The 27,037-nt window shown below is 44.1% G+C and overlaps 1 protein-coding gene across 1 annotated transcript in view; it reads right to left on the reverse strand.

Annotated features, from left to right (window-relative positions):
* LOC119646595 (endoplasmic reticulum metallopeptidase 1-like) overlaps positions 1-17,632 on the reverse strand; it is a 56,303-nt gene extending 38,671 nt beyond the window's left edge. The window contains exons 1-2 of the mRNA XM_038047089.1: positions 17,265-17,632; positions 16,991-17,187 (exon numbers count right to left, since the gene is read on the reverse strand). Of these exons, the coding sequence (XP_037903017.1) occupies positions 16,991-16,993 (3 nt within the window). The 5' untranslated portion in view covers positions 16,994-17,187; positions 17,265-17,632. The remainder of the gene's footprint in view (positions 1-16,990; positions 17,188-17,264) is intronic.
* Positions 17,633-27,037: the final 9,405 nt, after the last annotated feature.

Here is a 27,037-nt window from a genome sequence, read left to right on the forward strand (position 1 = left end):
CTTGCGTCCAGGACGGGTCGTCGCGTGCCATAATGGCGGCTTTCAGCGTCCGGTGCCAACGTTCCAACATCCCATTGGATTGTGGGTGGTATGCCGTAGTCCGCTGGCGTTTAAAACCAAGGAGTTTGCCTAACTCGGAGAAAAGGGTGGACTCAAATTGCATTCCCTGGTCAGTGATGACCACTGCAGGGACGCCAAAGCGAGGTATCCACTCTCGACAGAGGGCTTCAGCACATGATTGCGCCGTGATGTCTTTCAGAGGTATTGCCTCAGGCCACCGCGTGAACCTGTCGATGATTGTGAGGCAATACTTATAACCATGCGAGTCTCGCAAAGGCCCTATAATGTCGAGGTGTATGGTGTGGAAACGCTTGGTAGTGCGGGGGAATGAGCCCACTTCTTTCCTAACATGCCTGGAGACCTTACATTTTTGGCATGCGATGCACTCTCTGGCCCAGGAATTAATATCCTTGTTCATGGAGGGCCAGAAGTATTTTCCGGTGACTAACCGGTTTGTTGTCCTGATGCCGGGGTGCGCCAAGTCGTGAACTGCGTGGAACACTTCCTTGCGAAATGTGGCCGGAATGTATGGCCGAGGTCCCTTTTCCGAGTCTTCGCAGCAGAGCGAGAAGTTTGAGCCGAAGATGGGCAACTCCCGAAATTTGTATTTGGGGTTGGACTTGAGGCTCTGAAATGCTGCGTCATCCACTTGCGCCTTGGCAATAGCCGAGAAATCGAGTGAGGCGGAGATGTTAACTTCGGAGACACGAGACAAAGCGTCAGCAACAATGTTGTCCTTCCCGGACACGTGCTGGATGTCCGACGTAAACTGGCTTATGAAGCTCAGGTGTCGAAGCTGACGAGGGGACGCTTTGTCGGGCTTCTGTTTCAAAGCGAACGTGAGAGGCTTATGGTCCGTGAACACTGTGAACGGCCTGCCTTCTAGGGAGAAACGGAAGTATTTGATGGACAGGTATGCGGCGAGCAGTTCGCGATCGTAGGTGCTGTAGTTCCGTTGAGCGGGATTCAACTGCTTCGAGAAGAAGCTCAACGGCTGCCAAACTTGGTCCACCTTTTGGTGAAGGGCAGCACCTACTGCGATGTCAGAGGCATCAACAAAAACGGCTAGGGGTGCATCTTGCAGAGGGAATGCCAAGAGTGTAGCGTCAGCCAGTTGTTGACGAGATTTGTCAAACGCGCAGATAGCCTCTTCAGACCACACGATCTCTCGTGTGTCCTTAGTTTTGGGGCCAGACAAGTACGCGTTCAAAATGGACTGGAGATGGGCGGCCTTGGGCAGGAAACGACGGTAGAAGTTTAGCATGCCCAAGAACCTCCTCAACTCCCTCACTGTCTTTGGACGCGGGAAGCTTGTGATTGCTTGCACCTTGTCTGGGTCGGGCTGTATTCCTTCAGGGGAAATGAAATGGCCGAGGAATCTCACCTGTTGTTGAAGGAATTTGCATTTCTCAACGTTTAGGACTAAACCGGCCTCAAGGAGACGTTGAAAAATGCACTCGAGATGGGCTAAGTGCTCAGACTCAGTGGAAGAAGCGACCAAAACATCATCCAAATATACGAAACAGAATTCGAGGTTTCGCAGGACTGAGTGAATGAACCTTTGAAAGGTTTGCGCCGCGTTGCACAATCCGAAAGTCATCCGGGTGAACTCGAAGAGTCCAAAGGGTGTGCATATTGCCGTCTTTGGAATGTCTTCAGGAGCTACTGGAATTTGGTGATAAGCCTTGGTTAAGTCCAAGGTCGAAAAGATGCGGCAATTCGCGAGGTGATGCGCAAAGTCGTGGATGAGTGGAATTGGATATCGGTCAGGAACAGTCTGTGCATTTAGCCTTCTGTAATCCCCACATGGGCGCCATTCGCCGTTTGGCTTAGGGACCATATGCAGTGGGGAAGACCAACAGCTGTTTGAGGGCCTGCAGATACCATATGTCCCGACGTATTAAGGTTGGTCGTGGAATCTATAAGAGACTTGTTTTGCAAGTCCACCAGCAATCCATAGTGACACAGGAAGTCTGCGCCTAGTATGGGGAAGCTGACATCCGCCAGGATGAAACGCCACGAAAACGTCCTACGCAAGCCAAGACTCACGTCCACTTGCCTATATCCGTACGTGTTTATGCGGGAGGAATTTGCTGCCGCAAGTTTGAGCGGTTGAGGGAAAAGTTGATGATGCTGGGGTACGGGAAGAACCGAAACCTCCGCACCCGTGTCGACGAGGTAGTTGCGCCTGCTGAGGGGGTCAAAAATAGTTAGGCGACGTGGTGCTGCGTTCTGGGTGGCCGCCGCCAAAACCCCCCGCGGACCTAGTTTTTTGCGGTAGAAGAGAATCTACACGGTAGCGTACATCTTGTCGCTTTATCCCCGAATCTGCGGTGGTACCAGCAAATCCCTGGGTCCGTGGACTGTCTTGACGACCTGCTACCTGATCGCCCTTTTCGGATGGCAGACCGCGAGCGTGCTCGCGATCTGGCGCCCGAACGCTGAGCGTCCAACGTCGCCCGCATCTCGGCCATACTGGCTGTTAATGCAGCAATCTCGCGCCTCAATTCACCCACCTCATCCGACGGTGGTTGAACGGCCGCCAAGGTTGGGCGTACGTACACCTCCTGAACCTGGTCGGCCGTCGCTGCCAGTTCCTCCAAGGAACCGGAGACGCAAGCGAGGATCGCCTGGGTGCCCTCCGGGAGCCGACGCAGCCAGAGCGACTTGATCAGGTCTTCGCCGATCTTACTCCCACCCAATTGCCTCATTTCACGAAGCAATTGGCTGGGAGTTCGATCACCTAAGGTTAAACCTGCCAGCAAGTGGTCTAATTTTGCTTGCCGACTCGCTTGCCGACAGGCGCCTGATCAACTCGCTCTTGAGCTGCACATACGATGTCGACTTCACCACGTCGGACACCAGAAGTATGGACTCTTCGTCCAGGCCGATCACCGCGTAGTTGAAACGGGTCGCGTCCGATGTGATGCCGGACATTTGGAACTGTGCTTCCAGATGCACGAACCACAGTTCGGGGTTCCGCCGCCAAAACGGAGGAACGCGTACGGCGAGGGCGGTCACTTGCGGGTTCGATGGGCCTGCTGCGTCTTTATTGTCAAAAGACATCTTGTTTCACGAAAAGTACGAGATTGAAATGCAAACGCGGTGAGTTTATTCTGAAACGCGGTGAACTTTACACCGACACGGCAGGCCGCACCCACAAATGCACGCACGAAACGAGAAAAAAACGAAGCGGACGCTATCCAGCGCAGACCAAAAACACCACCAATGAGAATGGAGGACTCGCGATGTTAAACACCTGCACGCCGTCTCTTGCAGCGATTTCAATTTTTTTATTACTATTTTTTTTTTTTTTTTAACTGAATAAATAAATAAATATTATATATAAATGAATAATAATTTCTCTTAAGAATAACTCCTCGTTGTTTGTCGGCTGTAGCTGCGGCGTTGGCGGTGCTGGGGACGTCCGTTTGTTGCCGTTGTTGATCGTTGTGGCAATGATGACTAGTCCGGTGCGTGAAAGGTGTTGTGCAGGAGGGCGTGCGTACGGGAAGTCGCGTGAAAATCCACTTCTGGTGAGGGTCCGACGTGTGTCGCGCAGTACACTGTGTAGAGAAGGTTTTCTCGCGTTTTTCTTTCTTGCCTCTGCTCCGACTCGGGATGTTTACCACGGCACTCCACACTCAACTGTAGATGCGAACGCGTGAAAATCGCTTGCCGTACGGTCTACTGATGTTTTGGAAGGATTTCTCAGTCCTTGGAAGTTCTATTTCTGCCGTGTTGTTCGGACGAATTTTTGTCGTTAATAGAACTTCACCAATGTCGGCGATGGTGGAGTTGAGTGCGGCGGCGAAAGTGGCTGCGGCAGCGATGGCGGCTGCGGCTGCGGAACTCTTACTTATCTCCAATCGGTTGTTGCGGCTGCCTGCTGGGCGATTGTGCTTGCGCAGACTGCGATTTGTTGATGGGGATGATGATGTGCTTGAGTTTTTCAATTTTGCAGGTTCTGGGAATTCGGGATCCTAGTTGTTGATGCTGTTGGTGCGAGTTCCGGGGTCACCAATTAAGTAATCCAATTAAGTAATTATGATTACTTATTATTTTTATTGAAATATTTAAGCGAACTCAATGCGAATTTTATACAGCAAACTCAACGCGAATTCTATACAGTAAACTCAACTCAAATTCTATTTTCAAAAAAGGACTTCCATATTCTTTAGCAATTTTCAACTTAATAATTAAATTCAGTGACAGGTCTGAAAAACATAATTACTGCGATCTTCCACTCCCTTGGTGTGCCACGCAAAGTGGATAGATCCGCGCCATCTATTCGCTCGCAACATTCGAAATAAATTTCGAATGCTGCGAATCCTGCCGCGCCACACTCTGCTGTTCGAATTCCGGCGAGATATGAAGCTGGTGCTGAAATCGCATCTCTCGGGGAGAAATAAAATAAGCGAATTCAATGTATTCGATATCCTGTCACTGGCGTATGAATTCGGAATTTTGCCGTGGAGGAAAACCGATCTTGAAAATGTCCTGCGGCGGATACGGACTACCATGTTCAAATTCCGAATGCATAATCTAAACTCTGCCGTAGAGCGGATGAACGTGGGCGTGGTTGATGATGCGGCTCAATGTTACCGCCAAGTTGGTTCGCTATGCACTTATTTTTACAGCAAAGAGCAGGCGAGTCTCTTGCAGGCAGCTGTTTTTTGGGCTGACTCCACTTAATTTGAAGGATTGATCTTTCAATCCTCTGAGTGAGGTGAAGTCAAACTAGGGGCGGATCGTTGAACGGATGTCAAAGGTAATGCACGCTATGTACTGAGGAGCTATTTGCTGAGACGGAGGAATTTATGTACGTGTGTATTCAGGACGGCGTGGTGGCCACCCGGGCTTATAAAAAGCTTATAATAAAAGAGCGGGTGCAGACCAGTGTGATATGTGGTTCGGCGTTGGGGCCATTAGACCATTTCATTCCTGGCTGCGCTGTTATGGCACCGGTGCAGTACACGAACAGGCACAATTCTGTACGTAAGGTGATTCATCAAAACATTGCATACAAGCATGGTCTGATCGCGAGAACATGTCCGGTTTACTGGTATGAGTCGCAGTACTTGATAGTACTGTAGCATGTATTGGGACCGGCAAGTTATAATTGATCGCCATATACCACACAATAAGGCTGACGTGCTGTTAATTGACAAGACGGGTCGTTCCGCGTATATTATTGATGTTGCTATCACCCATAATAACAACATTGTACGGAAATATGTGTAGAAGAAAGTAAACTATGAGCACTGGCTCGGGAAATCAGAGAAATTTGACATCTGCAGCGGGTTGTTGTATTTCCAGTAATATTGTCAGCTACAGGTATTGTACCCAAATCCCTCACGGCTTCCCTTGCTGTCCTGGGACTCCCACACAGTCTTGTTCAAACCATGTAAAAATACGCCATTAACCCATCTATCTTTTAAGTAGGTAGGATCGTCGGAGCCTAAATGTTTGACACTTGTTGTATTAGACAAAATCCGACTGCTGCATCTTGCAAGGTAAATATTTAACTTAAGGATCGACACTTAACCCTGTGGGAAGCAGCGGACCCAACGCACAAATGACAAGAAGTGACACTTAAGTGATGAGTAGCATCTTCCTTCTTACAAATACCTAGAAATTTACTGCTGATCTTGCTATTGTGGCCAATCCCATTGCTCGAGTATTGTCGGCCAGTTAAAACTTAGTTGGTCTTATGGCAGGCTATGTACTTAAACAATGAGAGGGGAATAAAATTCAAAAACTTTTCAATTTTATCGTTACGATCGCTGCGTTTTCTCATCATATCTGCGAATGAGGTGTTGTCAGAACCCGCTTTGACATTCAGATCACCCATCAACATATAATGTTACCTTTCGGAAGCCAGTGCAGGGAGGCCTTCATTTGCTTATAGAAAACCTCCTTCTCCTCTGTGTGGGAAATCTCTGTTGATGCTTAATAGTGTACCATTGAAATATTCCTCATTCCGAACCGGAATCTAGCAGTCACTATTCTCTCCGAGACAAGCTTCATAGTAACAAAGACGCCCCTTGCTGTCTAATAAACTTCTTCTTTTTCTTCAGCCTTTGTCCCGTTCACAAGCGAGGTCGGCTCGTCGTGATCGGCTTCGCCATTTGGCTCTATCGAATGCCTGATCTGGGTGCAATCTCGAGGTTTTTAAATCCCCATCCAGCGTATCAAGCCACCGTTGCTTAGGTCTGCCCTTTGGTCGTTTACAATCGACGACGATGTTCAGACCAATCTTGGCAAGTGCATTCTCGTTTGCACGAATTGCATGACCATACCATCGAAGACGCTTCTCTCGCAACTTTTCCACGATCTGTGCAACCCCATAACGATCGCGGAAATCCTCATTTCGGATGTGATCTAAACGTGTGACGCCACTAGTCCAACGTAGTATCTTCGTCTCCATTACCGCAAGACGCCGTTCATTATCTTTTATGGTCGGCCAATACTCAGAACCATAGAGAGCGACTGGACGGATGACATTGCGGTAAATTTTAGATTTGAGACGTTCGTTGATACGTCCATCACAAAGGACATCGGTTGTGGAACGCCACTTCATCCAGGTTGCGTTAATGCGTGAAGCAATTTCATAACGCAGTTCCCCATTGGCTGATAGCGTTGACCCGAGGTATTTAAATGGTTCAGTTCTGGGAGATCACTGCCGCTGACAGTGATTGTGCCTGTTTCATGGGGATCGGTCGTCAAAAATTCTAATAAACTAAAGATTTGGTTTACACGATCCTTTTCTATAAAACGATAATCGAAATTGTTTCGCCTGCAAAAATCAGGTATTCGGCTGTACCAGAAGAAGCGTAGTCAAAAATGAAAGGACGAAACCAGGTGCGCGCAAGAGGTTGATGTACTTGAACTCATAAAAAAATATTTGACGAAAACGTCACATTATTCTAATCCCAGATATCTTTTAAAACAATATATATATATATATATATATATATATATGTACAGCTATATTTGAAAATAATATTCTGATTGAAAACTTCGTAATTATATTTATATGCACGAACCAAGAACCAAGAGTGGTATAGGAAAATTTTATGCTAGGATTCTGTAACTTTTCGCTAGGATCTATGGGTGAATGCAATAAATAAAGTAAATCCTAATAAATCTTCCTCTCTTTATAGAATAAGAATAGAAGCATATATCGGTGCTTCAGTTACAGCTTTCACTTATTGACTGAAAATTAAGATTGATTGTCAAAACGTGGCCACACACTTACTCATCCAGACTTCCAAGATTGTTTGTTTGTGCTTCGCACCTTTACTGAGAATTCCAGCGCTATCAGCGGCGCATTTCGGATTTAGTCAAGATAAGGTAGTGAGGCTTTGGCAATCACCTTCGTCTCTCAGATGCCCGTGTTTTGTTTTGATAAGCCTATCATAAGTCGCATAATCCATGTCTAGTAAAAACAAACGCTTGTTGGTTGCCGGGTTACGGTTGCATTGCATGGATCGGAAGTAATATAATGCAGGCATTCGACACCGAGGGGAAGGACGATTTTTATTAAAGCTTTGCGTATGGCAAGTGAGCTTTGCTGAAGTTCATATTGTGATCAATCTGGATAATTTGAATGCTAACGTGAGTTGCGACCATAATTTGCTCAAGAGTAGTTTGAGAAAGCACAGTATATCTATTTGCCGTGAATTATTGTGGAAAGAGTTTAATACACGGGCAAAGGAGTTTCAACCGATTAGCATCATCGCCGCCGACTTGCTGAAATATGTTTCAGTTTCCTACAGAGCTTTCCGAGGTGCTTCCACTCTTCACTCTTTTGCGCCATGTGTTTCGGAGCCTACCGATAAGCTTATCATTCTTAGAAAGTGAATTTTATTACATAGCTTAGCATGCAATGGATTTGTCTATATTTTTTATGCATAACCACCATACTTTCCCATCAGCACGCTTACAGGTATTGACCTCATTTCGGGCCTGAATAATTCGATGACCGGACGAGGACAAGGGCTAACCAAGGTTTTGCGGCTTTCTTGTAGCAATGGTGATAACTTTTCAAGGGCTGCTCTAGTATAACTGTACATGGCACGGAGCATCATAACATGGTGCTGATAGATTTACAAAACAGCACGGAGGATATAGCTCTGTTAACGCATCAACGGACATTAAGTTTTCCTAGATATACAAATTCAATAAAGTCTTAAATTCTCCCCTCATTATTGCACATGGGAAAATTTTGATAACATTGGTTAAATACTTCAGATCGACTCTGTTTGCTTCCTTGTTCAAATCCATGGTTTTGGCCACGGTCCATGAGTTGGAGGGAGAGAAAGCAAAGTTCATCAGCATGGTCACAATATTTGAAAAATTATGTCATGGGTAATTAAATGCCCTTGTGCTAATGTGGCACTGACAATTATTATAGATTTCCCTGGAATGCCACTCTAGTGTAGAACATTTCAGAACCCTGTTGATGTTATCGAAAGCCTTCATGAACGCGAAAGTCTAAACTCCACGCATGAATCCAAAATGGCCGGCAGGGTGTGGATGTGTCCATATCTCCTTGTAACGATGACTAGCTATTTTATCCACGAGTGGCCGGCAAGCTGAATAGCGCCAGAGAGAAGAGTATTCTTAATGGTGCTCCAATGCCCTCAATATTCTCAGTCTAACTGCTCAACATATTTGCAGACCGATGAAGAAGATAATTGTCCTACTGAATGACGATAGGATCATGCAAGCAGGCGGGCTAGAGTTTGGCTATTTGAATATCTCCAACTTTTTAAGGACCTGATGATCTCATGTGAAACCCAAGAAGAGAACTCTTACTTCTGCTGCTGATCGCACTGTGGTCGATTTGATTGCTCGTAGACTTCCAGTCAGTTGAAACCTAAATTACCTTGTGGCAGCCGCTGTGTTTAAACAGCTGCTTCTGGGAGAGTATAAGCGGGCTCCCATCGTCGACATCCTGCAGTACAGTGCCTCAGTAGTGGGAAACCTGGCTTTGGCATTTAATACTACAACAGCTAATAGTGGAATGGAAATGGAATCCAACGGGATCCTTATCGTAAGAGCTGGAAGCATGAGAGGTCACCATCGAAGTCAACGTTATGGTTCGGCAGTTGAAATTCGTCGCGGAACTCGGAAAATGTAGGGACAGTCCCCAGATCGATATTAATGCAATATAAAATCAATAAACTGGACCAGCTTTTCTTTGACGAGCAGAATGCATAAATCAAATCTGTGATACGGAGCAATAAGTTGGCCTACACTCGGACAAAGTCGCCAAGAAACGCAAGTGAAACCTTATCCATTAAAGAAGTAAGTAGAGGCGCTGGTGCCAGCAGAAAGCCAAGAAGGGAAAAGCTTAATCAGCGATAAAAGTGGAGCCACCGAAAATCCTGAAGAAAGTTGATAGTTCCAGGATTAGAGCTCCAACATTAGCAAAAGAAGGGCATAAAAAAAATTAATAAACCTGAGCAATAGACAAAATTGGGCAGCAAAAAGCGACAAAAGGGTATAAAGAAGATTCGTCCGGAAATAATCGTCGTTTCCTAGAAAGGAGACATGTTCTATGCCGATATCCTTCAGAAACTGAAAGTGGATCTGGAGTTGAAAAACTTGGGCCGCATGAGCCGTATCAGGCGAACGCAGAAAAGGAAATACAGGGGAATACAGACACGAGGTAAGAAAGTCATAAAGAAACAATGGCGTTCCCGGAAGCTGGATTTACTGAAGTAAAAAGCGAAGACGACCATATCTACAGCTGTTACGCGTTTCTTAGTGTAAAAACAACGCAAAATGAGCAGATACGAGACAGCTTCTTGCTGTATAAAGACCGCAGCCTTGAAGTTATTGCCTGCGTCATGGCTGCTAAAATCAGGCCTACATAGTTGATAAATAAATTTGAATCGTACATTGTACGTTTCCCGCACCAAAGAAGAGACAAAGTTTGGTTCTGTTATAGACACCACAAAACCACCTGGCCTACCCTTTTCATATTGCCCTATCTATATTTTAAAGACTATGGAGAAGATGTTAAAGGCAGTAATATATAAAAGACTGCTAGCGTTCGTCGCCCTACCAAGTAATCTATAGGAGCAGCACAATGAATTTCGGCGTAATGACGCTAGATGTCAGGAGTGCCCTCATTTGGCCAACTGGGGTTGTATTAAGGGCACTTTGCCAAACTGTATGTCCTTGATTACTTAGCTCAGATAAGTGAGAGTTACATCTCGGAGAGACTTATTTCAAAGAAGTGGATGATGCGACGGAAAATACGTTGTGAAAGCAGGTGTTGCCCAAGGTTACGTATTGGGGCCCCTCCTGTCGAACATAATGTACGATACAGCGCTTGGCCATTGGGTGCCTGCTTATCTGTGAACAACCTTCTGGTGGTTATAGTTGTGAAGCACGCTGAGAACACCGCACTTTATATAAGTGAAACCATTCTTACAATCAAAGCATTGCGAACATTGGATCAGCCAAACCAAAAGACTAGTAATCACGTTCCAGTTCGGCATATCGACCAATTGCGCCTGTAGGGCCGTACCATGTGAGGCGGTGTATGTCATCACGGCAATAATTTCCTTGGATATTCTGGCGAATGGGGTGTACTATTTCCAACAGAAAAGAACGGCGAATCCGTCAGAAAATTTTCAAAATCTACTGATATACTATTAGTAACTGGGTCTGAGCAGATATTTCGGAGCCTAGATACCATGCGCACGAGTGACCATGACTCTTTCCTGGTTTTTCGGGTGCGTAGTTTCTGAGGTGTAATTGTTTCTAGAAAAGTTGCGTGTGGCAAACAAACAGACAAAAGTTTTCATCAAAACCATAAAAATGCGCGGAATTTTTTGTACACATTTTTTTCTTTCGCGATACAGATAATAATAAAACAAACGAATATGCTATGTGCAGTCGTCTCGCTTCTTTGTAACGTCGTTGAAGAATCGGGAAAGAAGCCACCCTTTTCCTCCTCCCCTCTTCTCACACCAGAGGTTGTTAGCAACCAGTGCCTATGCAAAGTGTAAAATAGACCATAAAAATAGATGGTTTAGCGCCACTCCTTCTATTGTTGAAAATCGGAAGAATAAACTGCAGGATTTGACGGATTTATCCTTTCGTTGTAGTCTAAACTAAATAAAAGTTTGTGTTCCTGAAAAAAAGGCCTCTTAAAACCCTGATAAAATAAATAATAATATCAGAAATTCGAGCGTTTTACATAACTATGAGAACATTTTTAGGAACAATAATATTATCGATGAAAAATCCAAACTCATAACTAATAGATACTTGCTGATAATCTGCGAGTTTTTCAGAAAGGCTAACGAATTTGAAAATACTGTCTTTCACACTATCAAGGAAGTTTTGGCTAATTTAGGATTTGGTGGTATTCCTCGATGTAAATAATGGAAATCAGAGGTGGTCTTATAGCTATGAAACGCACTTTTTCGACCATCATACTATAAGTATTGAAAGGGCAAGGTACATCAAGGTGTCAAATATTGCTTTTTTTGGGAGTAGGGCGGGGAGTAGGGTGAATGCGTTTACGCACATAATGTTGAACTTCCGAAACAGTAGGCCATAAACTCAGGCAATTCCTTTCGCCAACGGGAGGGGAGCGAAGGAAGAGGATTATTAGTTCAGGTAACCCCTTGCCACTCAGTCCCTCCGACAGTCGAGCTCAATCATCTTCGCAATAAGAAGAGCCCGAGCATAATGAGCAACACGACTCCATTTGCCTGCTCTCCTCAGCATCTCTCTGATAATGTTGTCTGACGCCTGTGTCTGTTGACGAAAGCCGGCCCACTTTTCACAAGAGAGAAAGGTGTCTTCAGCGTCGTTCACCACTTCATTTCAGAACATACAATCGCGCCTTCCTAATCTTGTGCAGGTAAGACTAAAAACCTCCATGCCCACTTAGAAGTTGGGTAAGGAAATAATCAGTCTCACCATGCGTTTGGTTCAGCCGTGGATCTAAATTGTTGATAAGCCACGCAGTCCATCTGGCTCTTAGCTCATTTTGCTAAGAGGGTTAGTTGCCACTCCGTAAGGGTACGTTGACATTCTTCACGGGCAACAATCTCTCTTAAATCTTCACCCTTGCGGCAGTAGATAATCTTACACTTCTTAGGAAGGAGAGCAACGGGAATCACTCCCGCGTTCAACACCACGGTCGGTTCTGAGACAGTGCGATAAGCAGACGCCATACGCAAAATTTCCCGTCTCTGCACTTGAGCAAGGCACTTACGATGCACCTCCTTGTCAAGGCCATCAGTTCATACCTCCGCGCCATAGAACAAAACTAACTGCGTTGCACCCATAAAAAGACATCTCATAGTAGATGTAGGGCCTCCAACATTCCCCATAACCCGACTCAAAGTTGAGAGTCCAGCTACTTTGATTTGCCAATAAGAAGCTCATCTTTCAGTTGAGCATTAAAGCAAGGTATTCAAAATTTATAGTCATATTGCCGATCGATATGGGACACCGGGTCCGCATACTCTTCCTGGTCAAGATGGCTACTTTGGTTTTTTTTCCAGAGCAGGGCCAAACTATCAGCAGTCATGTATCTGCTTACCCGTCGGATTAATATGCCAAGTCTGCTTTGTGCCTGTACAGCGGTGCGTGCAGTAACAAGTGTCGCAGCATCGTCTGTATAACCTACCAGGCGCGAATTTTCTGGCATGTCCTACCTCAGCAGACAGATGGATCCCGACGCTACACCCGACGAGATCTCCATCCTCCTCCGGCCCTCTACCTCTACCTCATAGAGGAGGAGCAGTCTTTCAGATAATCCCTCAATATCCGCAAGAGATAGACAGCTACGTGGAATGTGTGTTCTAATATGCCTGGCATATCTGTCCATCTTGCGGAATTGAAGGGATTTCTGACATCCAGCGTTATGGGGAACTCTACCCATTGAGATCGACGACTGTGCGTTGAACGCCCTGAGCAGCAAGTCTGGCCATAGGCGAAACACCAGTTTGTAAATTTCCACCGGGATACCATCAGGAGCTGGCGCCTTCTTGTTTTTCGTGGTGAGAACCGCTTCTTCGAGCTTTCTGGTTGTGAAAAGGGGACAATCCTCAACGCTTTTCGCGCTGTAAACACCAACGGGATGTCTGGGGAATAATGTCGGTACAATGCGGTCCATCTGGTTGGTACTTAATATGCAGGGCTTACAAATTTATAGCCTAGTCCCAATGGGACTTCATTTACCGCGAGCTTTGCTTCTATTTATTGCACTGCGGAGCCCCCTTTTTGGTGATCTATGCTTTACTTTCATGGCGCACGCCTCTTCGCTTGTGTGTAAACGTTGTGTCAAACGGCGGAGCTTATGATACTCCCTCCGAAGGTCGATAATTTCTGCCGGTTGTCACGACTGGAGCTCCTCCGTGGCATGGAAGCCTCACTTACTGTCGTTATCAAGTTGATCATTCAGTTTTTAGTCTTGATAAGACTTGATTGTGTCCGGATAGCTGATTGGTTAGAGCGCAAGGCTGTCGTACGGAAGGTCGCGGTTCAAATCTCACTGGTGGCAGTGGAATTTGTATCGTGATTTGACGTCGGATACCAGACGACTCAGCTGTGAATGAGTACCTGAGTCAAATCAGGGTAATAATCTCGGGCGAGCGCAATGCTGACCACATTGCCTCCTAGTGTACCGTTACGGTCTTGAATGAAGTGCTCTAACACACTTCAAGGCCCTGATCCAATATGGATTGTTGCGCCAACGATTATTATTATTATTAAGACTGTTGTAATTTTCTTCTAGATATTGGTAATGAGTACCACTAGCAACTGCTTTCGATTCAAAGCGTTGGCATTTTAAAATAAACGTAGAAACTCAGCTTACATAATTTTATTAATATTAATAAAGTTAATGAATAATTAGCGAGACTCTCTCGATCGAAAAACTTCACAACATTTTTATAATTAGTTCTGCTTCATTTAAATTCAAAATGTCAAAATCAACTTTTTAACTTCCATTATTTTTCTCGAGAAATCAAGGCGTACTCCGCCACAGAGAACACCGGTGGTGGCAACTGTCAATCGAATTTTCGCGCCAAAGATTCACGACAGTGCCAGATACAACACTACCACGCCCCGAAACGCCATCCAGCGTGACTCTGCCTGCTCCAAGAGCTTCGACGAACTTTCCGATGTTCACCTTCGCGACATTCCACACAGGGGTTGGTGCACACGGTAAGTAGTGTCAACCAGTTCGAACGCGATGATCACTTGACGAGAAGTCTTCTACGACTCACCACTCGTCCACCGGTGGTACGAGAGTTTCCGGCGCACAAGTGATGGCAAGGATATTTCTTTCGCAGCCTGACCGTCACAAGCTTGCCGTGGATTCGGAGTTTAAGACTACTAGCCCGGTTCTCGTCGCGGTTCAAGGATCCGTTTCTCTCTGGAGTCTGACTAAGGCATGCCCTATTCAAAGGCCCTTGCATTTAAATTACCGTCCACCAGAATTCGCCCCTCCGTGTACGAAACGGTGTCCTCTAGAGCATGAAGCCGACACCAAAAGTCCGGCATCGTCTCATTCGGCGTCAGGAGAACGCTAAGAAAACCTTATCCTTAAACACCGAATTCAGACAAACCCATCCCTCGGCGTTCCACAAGATCACGGAGTCGAACGTCGTCACGAACCCAGATGGCAGTGGTACCCGATAAGTTTAGATGCCTTGAAGCCGGATTCCTATTCCGGTATTGATTTGTGGCGCAGCAGGGTTAACAGCATTCGAACTTTATTTCGAATGTTGTTGATTTGACTGACAGGTGCCAACCCTGGTGTTTTCCGTGTCGGAGTAGGCTTTGAAATCAAATGTAAAAAAATATCAATTGAAGTTAAGAAAAAAGGGAGTTGACATAAGAATTTCAAACGAGCTAAACTAATTATAAAAGTTGTGAAATCAAACGACAGAGAGAGTCTCACTAATTATTCCTTAACTTTCCTTTATATCAATAAAATTATCTAAGCTGTGGTTTCCACGTTTATTTTAAAATGTCAAGGTTCCGAATCGAAAGCAGTTGCTAGCGATATTCATATCTAATATCTAGAAGAATCTTATAATCAAGTCGTACCAAGACTAAAGATTAGCACTAGATTGGTCTTTACCTACGCAGTGAACTGTGCCAGCAGCTGGTGAGCGTTTGCACTCCGTTAGATGTTAATTTATAGAATGCGGATCATGCTATTCGCTTCCTAGTCCTGTCTAGACTGGACATGCAGGAGGCCTATCTAACCGAATCTGGAGCATGCTGCCCTCCTGTTGGATTCTTTGCAAGTTGCTGCCGTCTGTCCATAGTCCAGACACCTGTAGGACTTGATGGGGATTATCCACAAATGCGGATTCCCATCTAATATTGATTTTTCCGCTGCTAAGGAATTTCCTCGCATATTGCTCGTGAACTTTCACCACGGCGAGTTTTTGGCCGCGAACATTTACATATGTGATACCTATCCGGGTATTGGTTGCCTCTGAACATTCACGCTATATGGCCTCCTCCACTTCAACCTTTTCAGCGAAAATCTCAGACTTCTAGACTACAAACGGGTGCCTTCTACCCCAGTAACCCCTTGACCGCTTCGCAGAACGTACTCTTGCCAGTGGTCTTTGGGCCTAGTGTAACGACAATTCCGCCACCCTTCGTTTTCCGTATGAAAAATACTTCTGCTCTGTTGTTTTCGGGATTCATCCTGTGCTGCTATCCACGTTCGCCTGTAGAAGGAGATGCGGTCCAGTAGCTCCCCAGTTCCATCAGTCCGCTTTTGACGCCTTCGCGGACGTTCCTCTGAAGAAACATTGCCGATCCTACGCGCTTTACCACTCCTGTTCATTTCCTGATGAGCCTTTGCTTTTCGGCTCTAGCTAGGACCACCTGCCCAAAACTAGCGATTATGATTGGGATTTTTTCCGGAACAGGGACACCCTCCCCGCATCGTCAGTTGGGCCACTTGATAAGGCTTACTCTTTATTTGTGCGCCCTGATGTCAAATAGGGTATTTCACCCCTCGTTGCCTCTTCCACTGGTCATTGCGGAGAGCGACTCATTTTTGCGCTGCGCCCAGAGAGCTCTTCCTCCTTCCCTGCTGTTTCGTAGATTTTTTGTGTAATTAGATTTATTCTCCATGGAAATTTCAAATTTCAAGGCATTGCTTTAAAGCGGAGCATTGCATCGTGACAATCTCATAGAATAGTAGAACCAGCTTAATTCTGTTAGCATCTAGAGCTGGAGCCGAAGATATAGAGCTAGTAGAAAAAAATCTCCCTCGGAAGAATGTGGTCTGGAAAACATCAGCTGCGTTGAAGGGAAGAAACTATTGTAAGTGAAAAGCAGCAGGTTCTACCTTCATCTTAGTCGGCTTTAGCCCAAACTTGAAATAAACAAAACGACAACAAAATACCAGAACACAAATGAATGAAAGTGAATTTATATTTATGACACACGGACAAAGAGAAACGTCTCTAAGTGATTAATATATCGATTGGAAAACCTTATCGGAACTAGCTGGCAACATATTACTTCATCCTAGATTAAGATACAGGAGCGTAGATTAGAAGATTTGGCCTCCAGACACACGAAAAACATCGTGGACGTGATTACCACTAGTGGACGTGACTATCACTCTGTTGAACTTTTGATAGCCAAGAAAAGTTCTGGAAGTTTAAGCTCTGGCTTTATAGTTTCAGAATTTACTTTTTGCTAAATTTTGCGGAACCATATGCTAGTAGATTACATTTCCACCAATATCCGCAAATTCCTAGTGCTAGCCTTATGTTATGTATGTATGGTATTTAGCATCAGCACCAGCGCGGTCATCTTATGTAGACGTTTTTCTAATTCTACCAAGTGTATAGTACTGCCCCAGTCAACTAACACAGTATTTTTATCCGTTGATATAATATCCACTTACCATTTCTGCAATAATTTGCTTGATTAGTTGATTTTCACAGATATCTGATAGATTAGTTCTCAGCTACACTCAAGCTTTTTCGCTATTCAGTCTTTCGCAAATGATTGAAACTCCTTCCCGATGTTTTCACTGTCTAACACAATTTGCTTGATTTGAAAAGCCGCGGTATCGGTTTGCATATTCAAACCTTAGTAATGCTGCAGCGACCGTTTTGTAAAAGTTAATGCACAATTAATCAATCTATTAAATTGTCTTCACGAACTAAACCACATACCCATATTCTGTGTAGAAGCGTAAACTACACTATTCTCCGAAGTTATGAAGGTTATATTAGTCAAATGTATACGTGCCGCTAATAAGTTCGCCTAACAAATCTCATTTTGCTTTATGTGGTCGCTTCACACCTAGGGTTCCACCAAGATAGTGCCTCAGATTGCAGAATGGAAGCTTATCTTTGGTGTTCAGTTAGTTTCAGTTTGAATCACACTTTGCAACGAAAACTCCGATACAATCAATGTCCATATGATAGAAAATTCGATACAAAATTCCTTAGCAGAATAGTCAAAATTCAATAAGGTGAGAATGCTCTTCAGGCTGTCATTTGGCTTATCTTAGCCCGTGAATTTCGATCCAAATATGAAGACATTTTCTTGGGAGAATAGTTTAAGCTTGGAAAGCTCGTAGGCTATTGCTTGATTACTAATCTATTGCGCATGGTGAATGAAAATGAAGATATGGCTTTCACACGAAATAAATGATTTTGGTTATATTGTACCCAAATATTGTGACGTTTTTGGGACTGCAAAAGCGTGAATAGAGAGTGATGATTGCTAACCTCCCGTTAATCAAAACAAAATTTACATAACATACAGTCACTCAAAGTGAAAATGATCCACCCATTGAAAATGACTTTAGTCGAGTTAGATTAAAGTATAGTTAATACAAATGAATTTATTTCAACGTAATAATAATTCTTGATATGTTAGTAATAAATACTCAAGATATATTTGAAATTAGTGTATTTTCTTTGCAGTTACTTGTTAATATTTGTCATTGGTCCGAATATGGGGTCAAAGTGAAAATGATCCAGGCAACTTATTCCAATGAACTTGGTACTGAACTTTTGTGATGTACTGTTAAAATGCGTAGCTGTGCAACTGTGCAGTTGACTATAGCCCTTCGCTGAGTGCAGTCATCAGTTACATTTCTATTTCGGCAAGTTTTTCTAGTGAAATGGGTCGACACACGACGTACGAAGAGTGGGAGATAGTGATCCATCATTTTATGCTTGGAAAAAGTAAAAGAGCGATAGCGAATATTGTTAATAAAAGTCCTTCAACTGTACAACATATAATTGAGCGATTTAGAGAAAATCGCATCGGTAATAAAGTTCGTATAAGTCCTAAAAAGGCTTTTTCCGAGCGTGACGAACGATGGATTTTAAATTTGGTTCGAGACAATCCTAAAATAAGTGCACCAAAAATACGTGTAGAAGTTGAAAAGCATTTAGGTATCAAGGTCTGCGACGAAACAATCCGAATCGTTTTGAGAAATCTTGGATTTAACAACAGAGCCCCTCGAATAAAGCCGTTAATTAGTCCAAAAAATAAGCAACGCCGGCTAGAATTTGCAAATCGTTACTATTCACACGGTCCAGAATTCTGGAACAACGTTATCTTTGCAGATGAGAGCAAATTTAATGTTTTTGGATCCGACGGAAAAGTTCGAGTATGGAGAAAGAAGAATGAAGAGTTAAATTTGAAAAATTTACAAGCGAGCGTAAAACATGGGGGCGGTTCAATAATGGTTTGGGGTTGCATGGCAGCCAATGGGGTCGGAAATATTTATGCCATAGACGGCAATATGGACAAATTTATGTACCTTCAAATTCTAAAGGACAATTTACATGCCAGTGCCAGAAATTTGGGTCTTGAAGGGAATTTCCAGTTTTACCAAGTAAACGACCCCAAACACAAATCGTTTCTCATTCGCGAATGGATGCTCTACAATTGTCCTAAGGTTATCGAAACTCCACCACAATCACCAGATCTGAATGTTATCGAGCATTTGTGGGACTTTCTAGACGATCGAATCAGGCAACATAGAATATCTAGCCGAAATCACTTAAAGCAGGTTATTTTGGAGGAATGGGCAAAAATTCCATCAGAGTTCACAAAAAAACTTATTGAGTCAATGCCAAGAAGACTGTCAGCTGTTAGGGTGGCTAAAGGGCTTCTTACTAAATATTAATTAGCTAAAAAAAATTTTGAATTTACTTTGTTTTTGCCTTTTTTATTTTAATGGATCATTTTCACTTTGACTAGGAATTATGCATTTTTATGTTTATGTTATTATATTTATAAATGAAATAAATTTTTTATTTTTTACAAACTTAAAAGTAAACGAGTTCATCTTAAGCAACATTTTTAAGGTTTTGTGTGAAACAAAACCTTATTAGAATCGATTCGATGTCTGTCTGTCCGTCTGTCTGTCTGTCTGTCTGTCTGTCTGTCTGTCTGTCTGTCTGTCTGTCCGTCTGTCTGTCTGTCTGTCTTTTTTTTTTTTTTTTTTTTCGGCGTTGGAAGGTGGAAAGGTTCAAAACCTACTGCTGGCTCCTGCCACGCAGTTATGTGAGACTTCTACTCACTAAAACCACCTCCTTCTCATTCCACTCTCCCCACGGAACTCCTATCAAGTATTGCATCGCGGGGCTGGATCAGCTTTTAACTGCGGCTCATTATGGTTCTCTCCCTTCCTTGTTTTCGTCGTAGTTCTTCCTGCCTAAGCTGTTGGTGAATAGCTTGCAGTTCCCTTACAACCTGGTTCCAGGCATCCGTTGACTCCAGCATAAACTCCACAATGTTTTCGGGTGTTAAACGCCTGTCTGCGACCGCTTCCATTCTTGCTCGGTGCGCGGTGAACCTGGGGCAATCAAATATGACATGCTCCGCATTCTCAGCCACGTTACCACATCTTGGGCAGCATGGTGATTCGTCGTGACCAAATCGATGTAAATAGGCACGATAACCTCCATGTCCACTCAAGAATTGTGTTAACTCGTGGCTTAGTTCCCCATGGTTTCGTTCAAACCATCTCCGAATATCCGGAATGATGCGGTATGTCCAACGACCAGTTTGGGACTCGTCCCATCGCTGTTGCCACCGTTCGATAGATTCCCACCGTGCCAGCTGCCGTCGAAATGCGCTAGACTCTCCAGCTGCATACGTTTTGTCATAGAGTCGCCGACTTTCCTTCGCCAAGATGTCTATGGGGAGCATCCCTGCTAGTACATATGCCGCTTCTCCTGATGTTGTCCGATATGCACTGCATACCCGGAGTGCACTTAATCGATATGCCATTCCCAATTTTCGGCAGTTCACTAGGTTATTCAGAGCAGTTGCCCAAACTGGAGCTGCGTAGAGTAGCACGGAGCTGACTACCCTGGAGAGCAGAAGACGTCGACTTTGTCTTGGCCCACCAATGTTCGGTAGTATCCTTGAGATCGTTGTAGCGATGGAAGACGCTTTAGTTGCGGCGTACTCAATGTGTCTTTTGAAGTTGAGTCTTCTGTCAATAATTACTCCCAAGTATTTGAGCGATGGTTGGGAGTAAATTGTTTTTCCGCCAACTTTGATTTTCACAGTTGTGTTCTTTCTTCTCTTGCTAATGAGAACTACTTCTGTTTTATGCTCGGCAAGTGAAAGGCCAGAATTTCTCAACCAGGAATTGATCTCCCATATCGCTTCATTTGCATAGATCTCGATCTCGTCTTGGTGCTTTGCGACCACCGTTATTCCGATATCATCGGCGAAGCCAATAGTTGTCACGTTGTCCGGTAGGCGTAGCGTCAACACTCCATCGTACATAACTAGCCACAGCAAGGGACCCAGGACAGAACCCTGTGGCACTCCGCAAGTTGTCGGGAATATTTTTAGCCCATCGTCCGAGTCGCAGTAAAGTCTTCTCCCAAGGAGAAACTCAACCACAATGCGTACAATGTACTTCGGGGCTTGTATCTTTTCGAGTGCCTCGATGATTTTATTCCATTTTGCACTATTGAACGCATTTTTTACGTCGAGGGTTATTACTGCACAGCATTTTCCTTCTTCTATTGCAGCCTGAGCCAAGCCAGTCAGCATGCTGATTGCGTCGACAGTTGATTTTGCCTTACGAAATCCGAGTTGTTTGTCGGAAAGGCCTCCTTCCTTTTCCGCAACAGCGAGCAGTCTGTTATATATTACTCGTTCAAAAAGTTTGCCAATGGTATTGACCAGACATGTCGGCCTATATGAGGAGGGGTCACCCAATGGTTTACCTGCCTTCGGAATGAGTATTAGCTTCTGTACCTTCCATTGCTCGGGGAATTCTCCTTCCCTAAGGCATGCCATGAAAACTTGGGCAAACATACCTGGTGCTGTCCTGGCGGCTACCTTCAGGGCAATGCTAGGGATTCCATCCGGTCCTGGAGTCTTTTTTTCAATCAGTCTTTTTGCTGCGTCTAGAACCTCCTCATTTTCCACTATCGGAACTTCGTCGGGATTTAATTGTACTGCAGGCAAACTTGTACCATTCAGATCCACTGGGAATAGAGTGTTCACTATATTCTGCAACAACTCTGGGCAAGTAATCGGTGGGGAGCGCTCGCCTTTTAGTGATGACATCACTGACCTATATGCGCCACCCCATGGGTCAGAATCAGCTTCAGTACACATCCGCTTGAAATGTTCGGATTTGCTCCTTGCGATAGCTACTTGCAATTTTTTCCTCGCATCTTTATATTGCACGTGTAGCTCCTCGAACTCAGGTCGGTTTCTTCTGCGCTGGGAGCGTCTCCTAGCTTTGAGACACTTTTTCCGGCATTCCTCAATTTCGGAATTCCACCAAAAATTAGGATTTCGTCTTCGGAAAGTGCTACGTCGAGGCATAGCGGCATCGCATGCCCGCTGCAATTTTTCCACGACCTGTGAAACTTTGTTTTGTGCGCTTCCCGATAGCGATGTATCTTCCAGAAGTACCTCCTTGAACATTTCTACGTCGAATTTCTTAGTTACCCAGCTCATCGTTATTCGTGTTAATGGCTTCAAATTCTTCCTTTGCGAGGTTTGAAAGATGATAGCCTGATGATCGCTGTGTGTGTACTCCTCGCTGACACGCCACTCCAAGTCTCTGATTAAGGTATCACTGACGAAGGTGAGGTCTACCACCGATTGCAATTCTCCCCTTCGGAATGTGTTGGCTCCCCCAGAGTTGGCAAGTACCACGTTCAAGCGCGAGAATGTCTCCAGCAATATTCGTCCTCTTGCGTTGGTTTCTCTGCTACCCCATTCTTCTGCCCATGCGTTGAAGTCGCCGGCTATTACTTTGGGGTTGTAGCGACTTGCATTCAAGGATAGTTTCTCCAGCAATGACGTGAATTCCTCTATTGTGAGGCTCGGTGCTGCGTAGCAGCTATAGATATATATCCCTCCAATCTTGGCACGGGTGAACCCGTCTTCTGGATGTCTTTTCGCATCTACTATAGCTTGGCTTCCGCAGCTCCATATCGCCGCCTTACTGGTTTTGTCTGCTATCCATACTCCGCTATGCAGATTTTCGTATTGTTCAGATACAATCGCAACGTCGACGTTGTTCTCGAATACGCTTTGGGAAAGTAGGTCTTGGGCCGCTCGACAGTGATTCAGATTGAGTTGCATAAACTTCATTTGGCTTTATTTATGCACGCCTTTCTGAACGCTGGGCATTTACTGCTTCCTGCAATGTGGGCGCTGTCATTACTTTTTGCTTCCACACAGAGTACGCACTTGGGCATTCCGTTGCAGTCCTTTGCCAAATGGCCTTGTTCTCCACATTTGCGGCACAGATTTGATCTGTCTTGGGAGCTAGTGCAAGCTTTCGCTATATGACCAACCTGCCAGCACTTATAGCATTTATGTACTGGACTCTGTTCCCGTAACCGACAGACCACCCATCCAATACGTACCTTGCCCACTGCAATCGCCTTTTTCGCTGCTTCAATAGGAAGACTTATCGACGCTATCTGCGTGTCACCGTACGCTTTTCTAAGTCGTAGCACATTAGACTCGCTCAATGTTTGTAATCCCAATTGGGTTTGCAAGGCCTCGCAGATCTCAGATTTTGTGGTAACTTCATCCAAATCCTTGCATTCGATCACCACCGAATCCTTACTCATTTTGACCGCCGCAGCCTCACCTAGTGATGCTTCAATTTTCTTCCGTAGGTTTTCGCCTCCGTCATCACCGGTTTTAAGTTCGAACAACAGGTCGCCTTTCTGTGTTCGTCTTATCCGCGTGACATTTGCACTCAGATCCGTCAAGGAGGCATCTGCTTTAACCTTGCGTAGGATTTCCGCGTACGTCAACTCGCTGGTTTTTGTTATTATCAGCGCGTCCGGCCTGGCTCTTTTTTGCAGCTTCTTCTTAGGTCCTACCTTAGTCCACGTGTCTTCGGCGCTGTTAGTGGCCTTTTCCGTATGCCCAGATAATCTTCCGTCATTCCCAGGTTGCACCGGCATCTGTTTCTCCTTTTTCCTTTTTGCTGTTCGTTGGGGAGATAGCACTTCTTCATTTGGGTCTCTTAATCGTTTGTTCCGAATTTCCGAGATATCCTTTTCACTTTGGAAGAGCTTTTTAGGAAGAGATGTCTTCTGCGTGGTTTGGGTTGCTACGGCAACCATCGCTTTTTGTTGGCTTATCGGCACTGTTGCTTCTGCCCGTGCTTTCATGTCCTCTTTGACCTTAAAGTATGTGGCCCTAATAGAACGCACCTGATCCTTTATCGCGTGGTGTACATTATTGCGTTGGTTAACGTACTCCATTAGATTATTAATCATCGATCCCAGCTTCGTAAATGCGTCACCCTCGGCTTCAGCAGTAACTACACTGCTGCTACTCTTAGGGCCCAACATACGCTTTTCCGTCGAATTCGCTGCTGGTGATCTCACTAATTTTGCGCTCCGCTTGAAGGGATCTGTCTGTCTGTCTGTCTGTCTGTCTGTCTGTCACAGCCGATTTATTCGGAAACGGCTAGACCGATCGTCACGAAAATTGGTAGGAGTATGTAATCTGCCGTTCCCTTTACATGCAGCAACTGACGCCATTTTGTGTTAAGTTTAAGGGGGGGCTTTTCATACATGTGAAAGGAGGGTGCAAAATTTTTTTTCACAGAATGTAGCCATGTGGGGTATCAAATGAAAGGTCGCAATTAGTACTTTTCGGAACTGGTTCAATATTTGATGTTGGGTGGAACATAGGGGAGTGAGGGCTCAAAATATGACCCCCAAAAAGTGTAACAGGTCTCGTTCTCAGAACCTATCCAACCGACAAATCTGAAAAAAATCACAGTGGTGCATCTCTACGAAATCTAGGCCTCAAAATATATCCGGTTCCGATATCTGCACAAATAAAGTTAATAATAGTATATTTCCACATTTTAGAAATTTACCCGGCACCCCCCCCCCTTATGTTCATCCCAGAAGTACAAAATTTAGCGTGCATATAGTGAAGAACATAGTGCACGGTTTGGTCAAGTTTGAAGAAAATCCAAGTATTACTAACAAAGTTATAGGGGGTAAAACTTTACCATGTTTTGTGAATTTCGTGCACTCTACAACCCGCATGACGTCATCATCACATATCATTTCGTCAATACCACAACGAAATGAGCTGTTATGGATGGGGTCGCAAAGAATTATTTTGTTTTAGTTTTTTAATCATTTGTATGTGAATATCAATTACTCCAACCAGACATGCGTGTATGTAGGTATATAGTATATGCGTGCTAATGAACTTTGCGGGTAGTACCTCATTCAGATAAATATAAGAAGTAAATCGGAAATATGGGTACGATCAATTTATATACGTGCATATATGTGTACAGTATTCGGAAATAAACAGTTTGTTTGTTTAGGGTGAGCGTAATGTGTACGTATGTCTCGTAGTTTGGAAAAATATAAAGGATTATGTTGGATTTGTAGCTATATACGGATAGAGAAATGTGCGTTGAAATTTCTTACATAAGATGAACACAAAACCTTTATACCTGAAGTGCGAGCTTCCGGTATTCCGACTTGTTTTATATATAGTAGTTCATGATTTACTTATTTTCAATCAGTACAACACATTTTAACTGCTTTATACCGGGTGGATCATTTTGACTTTGAGTCCACTGTAGGTGTACGCTACGTAGTACAGCAAACGTGCGCAGACAAGACAAAACATATATGTAAACAAGAATAAACGGGAAGCCCGGCATTTCTGGTAAGAAAGGTTTTGTGAACTTTTTATGTAGGAATATTTGGTGCACGATGGGTCCAATATATATGCGTTGAACATACCCAGCGGATTTCATACATACATAATTGGCACTCATATCGTGTTTGCGATTACATATAAACGGAGTGATTACCGCCAGTCACTACTTTCGGTCACGCTGCCCCCAGGGCAGAGGTGAGGCAGCGTCTGATGAGTTGCCTCTGTCCTGGGCGAAACCATCAATCAGCTTCTGTGGAAAGCTTGAGTGTAACCTAAAAACAAGCCGGGAAACCGGACGCTGGACGCTTCAGGTACGAAAGGTTTTATGTATTTCTTAGTACGTGGAACGTAATATATGCATATATTATGTGAGAATATCCACTTTCGGATGATATTGATATTCATAGTCTTGAATTTGCAAGGAAGCGACAACTTTGACGTATTATAACTTTGTTAGTAATAGTGCGATTTCCACCAAACTTGTTGAGATCATGCTCTATATTATAGCCTATACTTTTGTGGTGCTAGCATGAACTTAAGGAGGTTTTGCAGCTAATTACTAAAAATTATATTAATATACTATTATTAACTTTATTTGTACAGATATCAGTATGGAAGGTATTTCGGAGCCCAGGCATCCTATAGTGGCGGCCTCCTGATTTTTTTCAGATTTTTCGGTTTGGCAGTTTCTGAGAATGGTCCCCTTAAAGGAACACTTTCAACCCTCCGCACTCTTCGCCTTTCCAATAAATGTCAAAACTAAGACTGGCTTCGAAAAGTACTAACCGAGACCTTTGATTTGATATCCCACATGACTATATTTGATGAAAAAAAAATGTACACCCTCCTTTTGCATGTATGTATGTATATTTGTGTATTTGTATGTATATTGTGTTTACACAAAACATTAAAAAGGAGTCCGTGGACCACAAGAGAGGAAGTAAGTTGCTTCCGGAGTTATCCGGTCCGTTATCAAGTGGGTGCGAACTCAGGACGCCCAGCATCTTCAACAAAAATTTACTTCGGCCTGGTTTAGGTCTGAACTTACGACAGATTTCATTTCAATATAATTAGCACCCATGTCGTGTTTGCGATTACCACCTGTCCCTACTTTCGGTCACGCTGCTCCCAGGGCAGGTGAGGCAGCAAAAACAGCAACTTTGACCTATTATTTTGCGATAATGTTGGCAGGATTTCTACTAAACTTTCAGTATGGTGTCCCATATTAGAACCTATATTACTGTCGAGAATGGATTTAAGAGAGGATCGCAGTAAAATTACAAAATACAGTAATATAATATTACTAACTTTATTCACACACACATTTTTCATTTTGCATGCTGTGAATTACCATGTTCCACTTTGAACCTAAGGGGGGTTCCCATACTTGCAAGGGAGACTGCACATGTTTTTTTACCGAATACAGCCACATGAGTTTCAAATGAAAGGTCTCGATTAGTACTTTTAACATTGGGCATAAAAGAGAGGTTCTTGAAAGGATTCAACTATCTCAGTACCCCTTCTCAGAAACTAGCGAACCAAAATGTCTGGAAAAAATAACAGCATTTGTGAAATGCGAATCTCCAGTATTGGTAACACAGTTATAGTAGCTCAAAATTGTCCCCTTCACGTCAAGCTACTGCTCTCTAAGAGATCAAGTGCCAGTATCACATCGAATTGAATATCGAGCATATTTAATCCGATACAATATTTCGAATTAAAGTACAATATGTGGTTTAGGGAACACTACTTTGCTACTGAATCCTACTTCCATCTA

The sequence above is a fragment of the Hermetia illucens genome, chromosome 1 (genome assembly GCF_905115235.1).
Source record: "Hermetia illucens chromosome 1, iHerIll2.2.curated.20191125, whole genome shotgun sequence".
Classification (NCBI taxonomy): Eukaryota; Metazoa; Arthropoda; class Insecta; order Diptera; family Stratiomyidae; genus Hermetia; species Hermetia illucens.